General features: G+C 46.5%; 1 protein-coding gene across 1 annotated transcript in view; it reads left to right on the top strand.

Moving 5' to 3' along the window:
• The window catches only part of fam222aa (family with sequence similarity 222 member Aa), a gene marked incomplete at its 5' end in the record, with an annotated part of 44,762 nt that overhangs the window by 20,958 nt on the left and 11,729 nt on the right, over nt 1-12,075 (top strand). Inside the window, 3 exon segments of the mRNA XM_079162091.1 lie at nt 4,951-4,960; nt 4,964-4,975; nt 4,979-5,093. Of these exon segments, the coding sequence (XP_079018217.1) occupies nt 4,951-4,960; nt 4,964-4,975; nt 4,979-5,093 (137 nt within the window).

Below are 12,075 nucleotides of genomic sequence, written 5' to 3'. Positions count from 1 at the left end.
GCCTTTTGTTGTGCAGGTTATTTATTGTGCTGGTGTGAGGTTGTGCAGAGCTGGTGGGTGAGTGCATCCAGGGGCTTGTATTGTTTGGGAATCAGTGGCTCTTGTTTGTGGAGCTGGGAGGGTTTGTTAACAATGCCTTTTTTATGTCCCAGAGTGCGTGCCTGTCGGCAAACGTCCCCCTCAGAATTTTTGTTTGTGTGTTTTGTTGTTAGTTTGCGGATCAGGGTCGGCGAACATAACCCTCTCATTGTGTGCCACATCCAAGTGGACCACTTTTATATTAGGCACATGTGAGCATTAGTGTGTGTGTGTGTGTGTGTTTTGAATATACAGTATGGCTGCAAATTATTTAGTGCGGATGTGTGGAAAGTACCGAGCTGAAGGGGTTTACTGCCAGTCCTTCCTAATGGAGCCTTTCACTCTCCGTCCATTCATGTGACGGTATGGTGACGGAGAAGGGGGAGCCGGGGATTAAGGGGGTAGAGGCAGTGCCTTGTTAAAGAAAAAGAAAGGGTTTGAGTGTGTCGATTGGATTAACTTGTTTGGGCTTATTAAGAGGGGAGACACAGCAGCTTGTTAAAAGCATTGCATAGGGCGTCCCACAGTGAGACGGCGGGGTCACCATTCAATTAGGTCGGAGCCCCGCCTCTGCTCATTGTCTGCCAGGCTCCCAGACCACGGCTGGTCCTCCACTGGGAGGGTGAACTTCACTGAAGACACTCTAAGTGAGACAGTCAAACCGCTATAGAAGCTTGGCAATTGGCTTTCTATTAAATGCTTTCAGTATCCGTACCAAAATTATACCTTTTCCGGTACTTTGAAATATATTAGCATGGTTTTTAACACCTTCATTGCCAGACAAGTCCGTTGGTATTGGATGGTTTTGAAAACCTTAAATTACAACATTTTTCACTTTATTTATTTGTTTCAATGCTGATGAATGAATGAATGAATGCAATTCCTGCATCTCTGCATGTATGAACGTTATGGTAAACGTTTTGTAAAGATTGTGGTAAGAGTAAATAAAATATGGTGACAGTATGTTCATCTACCACACCGTCCTCCACTGCTCAGCTTTCATCCACGCTACGTATAGGGAACGCTACTTGAGATTGGACATAAATCCTGAGGTGCGGACATATCTAATATGAACATTATTCATAAGATCCTGGGCTGGTTTTTCTACAAAACCTAATTTCATTTGACAACAGTTCCCAAATGTTAAATGTTTTCTAAACACAAGCAGCTATACAAGAGCTTTGCACACAGGAATCTGATCAAACAATAACTAAACAGGACTTTGAATCTGACCAAACATTCAGTGACATCTGTTGGTACAGTTTGTCATACTCAGACGTATTTCAGCCCATACTTAAATATTTGGCTTTAATACCCAGCCTAAGTCTCAGCTGCTTCATTCTTTCTTTCAAATGAAACATGTGTAGCTCAAAAACACACACATACTCGCTGTCTATTCACCCATGACCACCCTGTTACATCCCCACCGTTGGCAGGATGCTTATCTGGGCAGACAGCTTTGGGCGTGGGGAGCCATCTCCTCTGATCTCCTCTGCAGTTTAAGAACCTTTTAACTTAGAAATAGCCCTCTGCCAAGCCCACCGCCTCTTGATTCCAGCTTATTCCCTCATCTCAGGGGACTGATCTTCCGCCCCCATTGCAAACCCTGCAGCAGCGTTGGCAGAACGGGAAAGAGCCGATAGACATCCTGGCTTTTGAGATATCCCCACACTGGTGTAATAGGAGACTTGTGAGTGGATTTGATGAGTGAGTGAAGTGCAGGTGATTTTTCAAGCGCAGTGTGTGTGTGTGTGTGTGTGTGTGTGTGCGTGTGTGTGTGTGCTCACACCAGCACCATCACAGGGATAGGCCTGGGCATGATGGGCAGTTTTTAGGGCAGCTGGATGATGGGTCACAGGGTTTTTGGTTTGGAGATAATTTCCTGCCTCTGATAGACATCTGCTAAGTACAATAACCTAATAGGAGGAGATTAGGGGAAAGGGGAACATGACAAACAAGCCAAAGACTTGCTCCTTCTGCCTCGCTCTTAAAGTCAATAATAGGAGAAAATTGGTTCTTGAAATTGAATTGAAAAAAAGTGGGTCTCTTTCAGCGAAGTATAATGCCTCGGAATACATTTGGTGAGCAGCAAATGGAGAAAAATGGTGGGTAGTTACACAATTGTATTTCATTTCAGCGAGGGGAAAACTGTGGAGGTATCCCCCAGTTAAGACTAGCTTTTAGTCTCAATCTACACCATGTGTCCCTTTCCTCTCTCTCAACCACTATCTTTTAACAAGTGGGCTGTGAGGATGGGCTCGTTGTGAAATTAGTATCCTCACAGAGAGGACACAGAGAAAGGATTATGTGAATAGCCAGTAATGAGCTCAAAGTGCCAGTGTGTTTGGGCCAGGCCTGCCTGTGTGAGAGAGGAAATGGCACTGCAAGCGACCTTTTTTGCTCAAGCACCTGGCGAGAAATAGAGTGGCCTCTCTCTTCCATCTGCAGCGTGTGTGTGTGTGTGTGTGTGTGTGTGTGTGTGTGTGTGTGTGTGTGAGAGAGAGAGTGTGAGAGAGTGAGCTGTGTAATTAACAAGTATAAAGATTGAATTTACTGACATCATTTTCATACCACCTGGTTTGTGTTTTGTGCTGCTTTTGACACGTTTAAAAAATACATATTTTTGACTTTGAGTGTTAAGTGTTCTATACGAGCCTTATGGAATGAGGTCAAATTAAAGGTCTTGTGAATAATGTTTTATTAAAAATATATATTTTTTAAGAGTGAAAGACTGAATGTTTGCTGGGGTGCTGCGTTTTTCTTTAACACCTGCTTCTAATCTTTTAACTATTCAGACCAGGAAAGTCATTCAACCTTAATTATAGGCAGTAAATTGTGTTGTGGTTGTCTATCTCGCTTCCTTCCTCAATTTCTCAATCCACACTTTAGCACTTTACTCACCATCTGTGTAAGGAGGGCTGTTAAAGTTTATACAAATACACCCTTTAATGAAAATCTGTCAGTTCTGATTTAAATTATATTTTAAATGGTACTATTCATTTATAAGTTAACACATTCAGTGGGTTCAGAATGTGAAGAAGACATTTTTTGTTGTTCAAGGTCAGATGCTTCAGCGGGGTCTGAAAAGAAAGCATTCATGACTTTAAAATAACAACCATCTTGAATAGATGTGAATTCTTTGATTCTGTTAAACTCATTCTATAAAACTGCACGTAAATATATAGTTATCATTTTAAACTCGTCTTACTTGTCGTGTTGTGTAAAGGTTAGTTTGATTGAATGCTTCTATTAGTCTTTTAAAATTGGGAGGTTTTTCAGTGATCTATGTGCTTTATTCCTGAAATGAGAAAGAACAGGAGCTGGCGCTTTATGAACTGCCATTAATTTATCTTGTAATCATTATAATTGCTTTCTTTAAATGATAATCTATAAAACTAAGTAATGGACTGATGGCAGGTGGCTAAATGTTCATTTAGTGATTCACTGAGAAAATAAATAACAGGGGACAAGCCTGTGACAGGCGCATGAGAAATCATTTTTCAATAATCTGCCACGCATCATGGCAGGAGACGCTGGCACTGACAGCACGGATGAAATATTTGCCTCTGTTCTTTGTTTTAATATGAGAGGAGACCAGCCCAGATGGAAACGATAGTGTTTCATATCGATGCATTTTGGACATGAGGCTCAAACACATGCAGAGTGAAGATTAAGCCCACAATGCTTCATACAGAGGCAGCCATGCTTTTTAGGTGAGACTGGGCTTCTGCAGAGTTATAGTCAGTACAGTAAGGGCTCATAGTTTCCTGGAAACCAAACAATATCCGCTAAGTGAACTATAGAAGAGTGAATCTCGATCCTTATCGTATGAAAACACTATCTGGACCTAGATGGTTTGCTTGAGCTGCTCTCATCCTGCACGTAATCCAAGTAGAAGTCTTAGTAATCAGTCATCATTGTGTTATGTGACACGGTATGTTGCTGATGAATGAGGTCTGCTATGCTACCCGATTGTTGAGGGTTCTTGGTGAGAGGGAGCAATATGTTTTTATCTATCTATATATATATATATATATATATATATATATATATATATACACACACACACATCAGAGCTGCGATGGGCTTTTTGAAAGGAAACTAGCAGCAACTGCCTCCCTGTTCCAGAGTGAAGGTGGCTGTGGGGAAAAGGGGGAGTATAGAGCTGGAGATTTATGGCCTAGAGGGAGATTGATTAGTGCCGTCACTAGCCCTGATGTACGGTTGGCAGTCTCTCCCTCCCAACCCATTGCATTTCACACACACACACACACACAACACACACACACACGCAGCTATACAGTTGAACACACAGCTACACATACATCCAGACACCGTTCAGTCCCCAGGCCTTTCCTGACAGTCCCTAAGAGCTGTTGCATGTTAAGTTGCAGCAGACAGACTGCTGTTTTTTCAACATTACCATTTTTTTGCTGTCCATAGATAACGCCATCAATCACCATGTACGCGCTGCCCTGGAAGGAATGTGCCTGAGTGTTTCTACTTTCTGAGTGTGCCTGTGTGTTTGTTTTGAGGACGGTTTCGTAGACGGGAGATGCGGTTGAATGGCTGTGTGGATGTGCTGTTTGAAGCTGCAGAGTGACTGGCCTGGACTGTGCTCTGAACCCTTGTCAACCATGCTGCCCCCAGTGCAGGTGTGTGTTTATCATTCAGCACACAGGGCTGAGAGGCAGGCGGCTGTAGGCATTCTTTCCCCATTAAATCTTGGGTGAGAACCCAAGCCCGTCTATCCCGGAGCCAGCTGCTGCTGGCTTAGCGAACACGGCCATGGAGCTCTGACCTCGAATCATCCTGCTCACTCTGTCTCACACTCAACGTTCCTCTCTTTCTCTTTCTCTTTTTCTGCTCCAGGTTGGCCGCATAACTCCCCCGGCTGTAGTACTGTGCCCACCTCGCCATGCTGGCCTGTCTGCAGAGGAGGCAAAACCCTCCACCCCAGCACCCGGTGTGTGCCAGCAAGACCCTGGAGCCTCTGCAAGCCCTTGGACGAAAATGTGAGTTAACAAAGTGACTGGGAGCGATGGGGGTCAAGGGTTCAGCTCGCCCAAAGCTAAGAAATGAGTGAGGCTTGTGTTCGCCATTTGTTTTTAATCTGTCGGTCATGGTGAATGATGGAACCGGGTGGTTAACCCCGACTGTGAATAAGTGAAGGAAAATGGACTTTCCGGTTTCTGTTGTTTGTCACTTTGCTCGCTACTCTGAGGAATTCTAAACAGTTTCATTCGCGCTGCACTTAGACCTTGGATTGCCATGTTGTTTGGCTACTCATTGTGAGGGGGACTGTTTAGCTGTGCTGATTGTGCAGTCGTGGTAACAGGGCTGAACAGACAGTGTTTAACGTGCCTCACTGGCCCTGGGTGACCCTGAGGGTCTGTAAACATTTACAGTGTCTGGCCCTGGCTGTGCCGGCCGCCTGTAAAGCATGACAGCTGCTCTGTTTGCTCCCCGAGCACCACCCTCTGTCCACTCACAAAATGGTGTAAAGGGACGGAGATGAGCCAGGGCTGAACACTGTTACAGAGCTGGCAAAACTAGTCAGAACCAGTTTGGGATTAGAGAGGGCTGCGGCAGTCAGGCATCTGGAAGGTGAATTTCTCCTTAATTTTGTTGAAGCTCTTGGATAAGCTTTCTACAGCGAGTCTGTTTTCTGATGAAGGGAAGAAATGTCTTTTCTCCCTATTGAATGCTCCTAGAGTCTTTAGTGGCCTTTGTTTACATGGCAGGCCTACGAGCTACCTCAAGCCGATTAAACAGACTGGCGGATGGAGAGCAGTGGAGCACTAACCTACCACTTTCTACCTCAGCTTAGAGAGGCTTAGTGGGAGTTGCAGGTTCTGTGCTTCCTCATCAGTGGGACATTGTACCAGGCCTGTAACCAGCCCAGAGAAAGGCAAAGAGATAAAGCACTGCCTTCTTCTTTCTCTGCTTCTCACTGGCCAATTAGCTACTTCTCAGCTCAACATCACACTCCACTCGCCTCCGACGGAGGAAAGTCACAAACAACAAGGTGACTGGGTGCTGCCTGTGTCAGATCTTGAATTGTTGTGTTGAGACACAAACAGAGCTCCAAGTGCATTTGGAAGGGGCAGCTCTTCAGCTGGGTGGGGTTCAACCGGCCTCACTAATGAGGTTTCACAGAGGTATAGTGAAAGAGAGGACAAAGAGAAACTGCGCAAAATAGAATTAGAGAAGGTAAAGACGAGGAGAGGAAGGGAGGGAAATGGAGGGAGTCCTCAACAGTCGTCTTAATCGATTCCCTCCTTCCAATTTCACAGGATTAGCCCACTTCCTCTCCAGGTCCTCTATTGAGGAGCAGCCAGTGGGAGTCAGGACTCAAATCAATAGAGAAAAAGAACAGTCTCCAGTCTTCCCGTTGCACTCCCTCTCACTGACCCTCTCTGTCTGACTCTCCCTCTCTTTCTCCACCTGTTAAACCCTTTGATTGAATGAGTACCACAGCGACTGACTTGAGGTTCATAATGAGGATGTTTGAACATAATAGCCTCCTTTCTGTCCTTGGAGGGGGAAGAGGGAAGCAAGTGTTGAATTTCCACCACTGTGCAGTTCTTTGGCCTCAATAAGGCAATTGTTCACCCTCGGCCCAGAAGGGGTGCGGAAAGGCAGACAGTGGGTCTGGCTGCAGAAGTGGGCACACTCAGGTCACCGTGCTGAGCAGGTCCCCATGATTGATTGTTCGTGGCCCAGTTTGTGCCAATGTGGAATGGGGGTTGTGAGTAAGGTGACCTGGGTTCTCAACAGGAGGCTGAATACCAGAATACACCCCTCAAAGAGACAGAGTGAGAGCGAGAGCGAGAGCGCAGGAGGGGGATTACCTGGCAGCGAGGTAGAGGTGAGCTGTGTCATTTGCATCGGCTGTCCTTTACACAACAGTAATGCGTGTGTGTGCATATGGTGTGAGGACTGGGGTGGCAGAGCAGTTGGGAGGAGAGGGCGAGGAGGGTTTTAGCAAAAGCCCCCTGCATGCAGATGCCGAGTGGCTGCACAGATCATTGATGCGACTCCCATTAAAAATCCCTCATACCCTCAATAAAAAAGGACTTAACTGGCTCTACCATCAGCTGGAAGCGTTCAGATCGGCTCGCCAGACAATCAATTTCCCCCAAGCGCACAGAGCTTAGTGGGAGAAACGGGAGGCGGAGAGCGGGATGTTTCCATTATCACAGCCCGCTCTATGTCTGGGGGGGGGGGGGGGGGGGGGTACTGTAGAGCGGGGAGGGCAGGGGAGAGAAAGGAGGGAGTGGCAGAGGGAGATGGGGAAAGACAGACAAGTGGGGGAGAGTGAGAGCGAAGCAGAATGAGAGACAGAGGAGCTGGCTTTTCAAAAAGCCACTGACCGCCTGCCCTTAAAAATATCATATTGGATTAGCCTCACAGAGGCGGCCTTTTGATATGTTTTTTTCTTTGGCCGTAAAATTAAAAGGAGTGCAGATCATTACTTGAATTATAAATCATAGGCACTTGCTTTCACTGCTCCCAAATTCCACGCATATGTGGCTGCACTCTCCAGCGCCAGCCCCTGTCATTTTTAATTAAATCCCCCCTTATGGGTGACATTTGTAGCCTGCCCCCTCCGCTGTCCTCCCCTCCACATCTCTCTACCACTGCCCTAGATGGAGACATGAAAGGCAGAGACGTCAGCGGAGCCAGGGCCTCTCATCGTGTTGTGCCCCAGAGAGAGGGCACCCATCCAGACAGATGAGAGAGAAAGGCCCTGCAAGGGGAGAGGGGTGAATGGATGCCACTGACCCTGGCCATCCTCGGCCAGCGGCGACCTCCCTCGCTACCAATCCCTCTCCTTGTTCGTCGTCCTCAACTCTGGGTCTGAAGGTCCAGGGAGCAGGGGTGGGCATAACAGCCCTGCTCCAGGAGGGTCGAGGGAGGTGCACCGGTCCAGTGATGAGTAACATTGAGATGGCTGGACAGGAGGCCCAGCTGCCCCCACCACTGCCCTGCCTCCTCCCTGGCCCAGACAGCAATTACTCTGCCACATGTCAGCTAAAGAATAACAGGGCCAGAATCCCTCAATTGACTGGTCAGTGCGGATATTTATGCCTGGCTATTTTTCAAAATTGTATCTTTTCAGATTTCTGCAGATTTTCATTTGTTTATTCTTTTCTTGGTGGTTGAATTGGAGTCAGGCCTGCCATTTTATGAGAATGCCATTGTCACACAGGGTGTGCATGTCTGTGCTCTTCATCCAGGTCCGCTGCAGGTCCTGCCTTCGTTAATCACACAGCTCGTTTCCCCTCCCATTTTTGCTCTGGGATTGAATCAGACTTTGGGCTAAACCTGGGTGTTCCCTCGTGTCTCTAACCCCAGCAGGGCCTGGCTGCAACCCATACACAAACACACACACACACACACACACACACACACACACACACACACACACACACACACACACACACATTGCGTCAACATACTTTTGGTTGCATTCAATGACTTATGTAACTCTAATTGAGACAGAACTATTTCATATCATGATGAATGCAACAGCAGTGAAATCAAACTGCACAATACCAGTTATGTCTCAAATCAACTGGTGTGAAGTCCAGAATTTGTCTCCTTGTAACAGAGACGTACACACATGTACACACGTGTACACACACACGAGCACACCTGCAGCCGTAAACCACTGTGACACCACCAGGAGGCCTGCAGTGCCAATCAGCCAGGAAGTTCCCAGAGGGCCTGATATCCCAGGTCCATGCGATGTCAGACCACGTTCAGCCCTCTTCCTGCTTGATCGACAGAGACAACCTGGCCATGTCACACACAGCCCCGGGACATAATATGGGGGTTCACCTGGGGATTGTAGTCTTCCTAATAGCCCTGTGCCTCTGCAGTCGGAGCTGCCAGAGCCATTAGTTTGCTTTGCTTTTAGCAGCTTCTCTTCCTAAGCCACACTACCAGTGAGAGGGAACATCCTCAGGTAATGACCTCCAGCCATCTCTCTTCCACTGTTGTCTCAGGCGGTGCACGACATAACGGGGGAATTAGCCGGCCATATCGAATTGCAGCATGATTTTCCAACGGTTGTTAGGTAAGGGAGAAAAACCCGAAACCAACGCATTTTCAGTTCAATATTTAAATGTGGTCACGAGCAGCAGCAGAAATAACAACCTTTCCCCAGATTGCCTCAGTGCCCTGGAGGTGGAGGGCATAAAGTGGAACTGGGGGAAAAGGAATGGAGACGGAGCAAAGGAGAGAGAATCTGCATGCACTTGACCTTTCCCCACTGATTGAACTACCTCGTTCCTAACTCCCATTTGGAATTCCACAGAGTGCCCACAGAGACTGCCATTATTCCACAGTCTGCAGCAGGGAGGAAGAGGTCATGAGGTATTTTTCATAGTGAAAGTTGATTGACAGCTATCCATGGCCTGCATCCTCCTGGGTGCCTACTTATGCAATCTCATTTTGGGGATCACTGGGTTTGCATAGCCACATGAAATATGTAATTCACACCACTATCACATTGCTATATTGCAGAATTCAGAGTATTAATCGAGTCTCACTTTATTTCATAGGGACCGCCCTGTGATATTGGCTGTACTAGTCTTACCTCGTGCATACTACTGGCTCTCTTCTGTCATGTTGGCGTCCTTAGCGCTGGCACACAAAAGATCATTTCCGGCTGGTGGCGTCCCACGGAGCCATGCCTTCCCTCTGCCCTCTGCCTTCTGCTGTGAACACGGGGGGGCGAAGCAATCTTATTGCCTTGGGATGTGAGCTTGAGGAAGAGGGGCTCCACTTTAGTTTTGGTCACAGCGGGACTTGGGTTGAAAAACAGGTTCCCGGTTCCAAAGCCTCCGAGCTGGCATTTGGGCGTCCCAGGTGCAAGGCATGGACACCCTCTGTCTTCGCCTGCCAGAGAGTGGGGATGGGTTGGGGGGGATGTGACAGTGTCCGCAGTCCCTTGCTGTCCCACAGGAAATGACACACAGCCTGTGCCATCTCAGCGCTGAGCTGAGCCCACCACAGACTGACCATGAGAGGCATTCAGGAGGTGTTGCACGCTCCTGGCACGCGCTTAGTGTTTTTGAGTCGTGTCTTCATAACAAAACTCTAAATAGAAAGTGAGAGTTTGGGGCCAACATTTGGACTTACAAAGTGTGTAAGTAGGAAGAAAGCTTTCATTAGCTTTTCAACTATAGTTTTCCAACCTTTACTCTATTTCTGTCCTGTCACTCCATCCAAATCATTAAGAAATTGCAGCACATTTAATAGAATGAATTCATTTTTTTATTGCATCTATCTGCTAAACAAATAAACTGTTAAATAAATTGTTGTATAAGTATACAAAACAAAAAACATTTAGCAAAATGTACTTTGTGGTCACACTGGGTTACACCCTCACTCACAGTTTATTGTGACATAAATTACATCGACCGCAGCTGTATCTGTACATTTTTAATGCAGTAAATTGTCTCACACGTTCTCTCCTCTCGGCCGTGATTGAACTTCACAGAAGGTGAATATTGATCAGTATGTTGTTGCCAGAGGTCTCTTGTAAAGAGTGCCATTAAGAAGTGTTCAGATTCAACAGCAGTGGCGTTTGTTGTTTTAGTCCGGACCGCTCATTAACTTGCACCGGATTTTAATACCATCCCTGTCTGTGGTTATTTTAGTCCACTCTGACAGTGTAGAGGGTTTTGTGACGAAAGCATGGGAATGTAAACTGACCACAGTTGAAAGCATCGCTCCTGTGGGACATTTTATTACAGGTTCTGTGCTTCGCTCCTCAGCCTCATTCTCATGACGGCCATCTTCTCATGCATTTGTTGCATCGTCATTTTAGGTTTCAGAAATAATATACCACATTTGCTTGGTTATAGGTTCAGAGGTAGTGAAAAACAACCACCTTTCACTAACCGTAACCCTGGAGGAACCCAGGCCTGTATCTGCCAGCTCCATCATGGAGCAGCAAGTGTCGAAGTTGGTTTTAGCTTTCTGATGTTGCACTAAAAATGTTATCGACCTGCCAGGTAACATGAAAGCAAAAGTATTACTTACTGAAGTAATAAAAGCTCTGTCTGTTAAAGGGCATTAATTAAGAAGCATTGCAGATTTTGGCTTTAATAGTTCAAATAAAACACGTTGCTTCTGTTAAATCCCTGCTTTCACAAATCCATTTACATGAAATCTTACTTAAAATGTACCTATCCATTTATGTACCTCCTCTCCTCTCCTCTCGTTGGCATGTGTACTGCAGCCGAGTGCCTTGTTGTCTGTGCAGTGTTAAATATTAATTGGGAATCAGTGGAGGACTTGTCTCCTAAATGATAGAACAGAAGGGCCCAGGCTTGCCTCAGGCAGCCTGCAGGCGCCTTTCTTCTTCCATTTACCTGCAGGCCTGTGCACCAGCACTTCCTCCAGTCTGACAGGCCTGCCCAGGCGCCTCCAGCCTCTCCTCATCTCTCCCTCTCGCTCCCACTCTCTCCCTTTTGTCTTCCTTCTCTGCTCTCTGCACTGGTTCCCTTTCTTATCTCTGTATGCGCTTACAATCTCTACCTCTGGTGTCCCGTATTTCAAGTGTGTGTGTGTGTGTGTTTGTGTTGTTGCTGCGTCCATTTGAGTTTGTGCATGACTGTGAATGCTGCTCGCTCTTGGCTGTACATGTAGCCCTTTGAGAAAATAGTGTCACAGCGTGGCATATTCTTTTAAAAACAGAACAGGGAGGGCTCGACATTAATCTTTCAGGTCAGGATTTTTCCTTGTTGTATTTCTTTCTTGGCTCTGTGTCCTGCGTAGCTCTCTGCCTCATCTCTTAATGTTTTAATCTCTGTTTCTTTTTCCTGATGTTTCCCCATAACTGGCCTCACAGTTTGTCTTTCTTTCTTCTATGAGCCGGCCTTTGTTCCTCTCTATCAGCCTTGTCATCTGGAGAGGTGTACCGAGACAAAACAACTAACACCGGCTGCTTCTTGGTGCACTGGCTATAGCTTTAACTTG

This window comes from Pholis gunnellus (assembly GCF_910591455.1).
Source record: "Pholis gunnellus genome assembly, chromosome: 6".
In the NCBI taxonomy this organism is placed as follows: Eukaryota; Metazoa; Chordata; class Actinopteri; order Perciformes; family Pholidae; genus Pholis; species Pholis gunnellus.
This window is presented reverse-complemented; position numbering and strand designations above follow the sequence as displayed.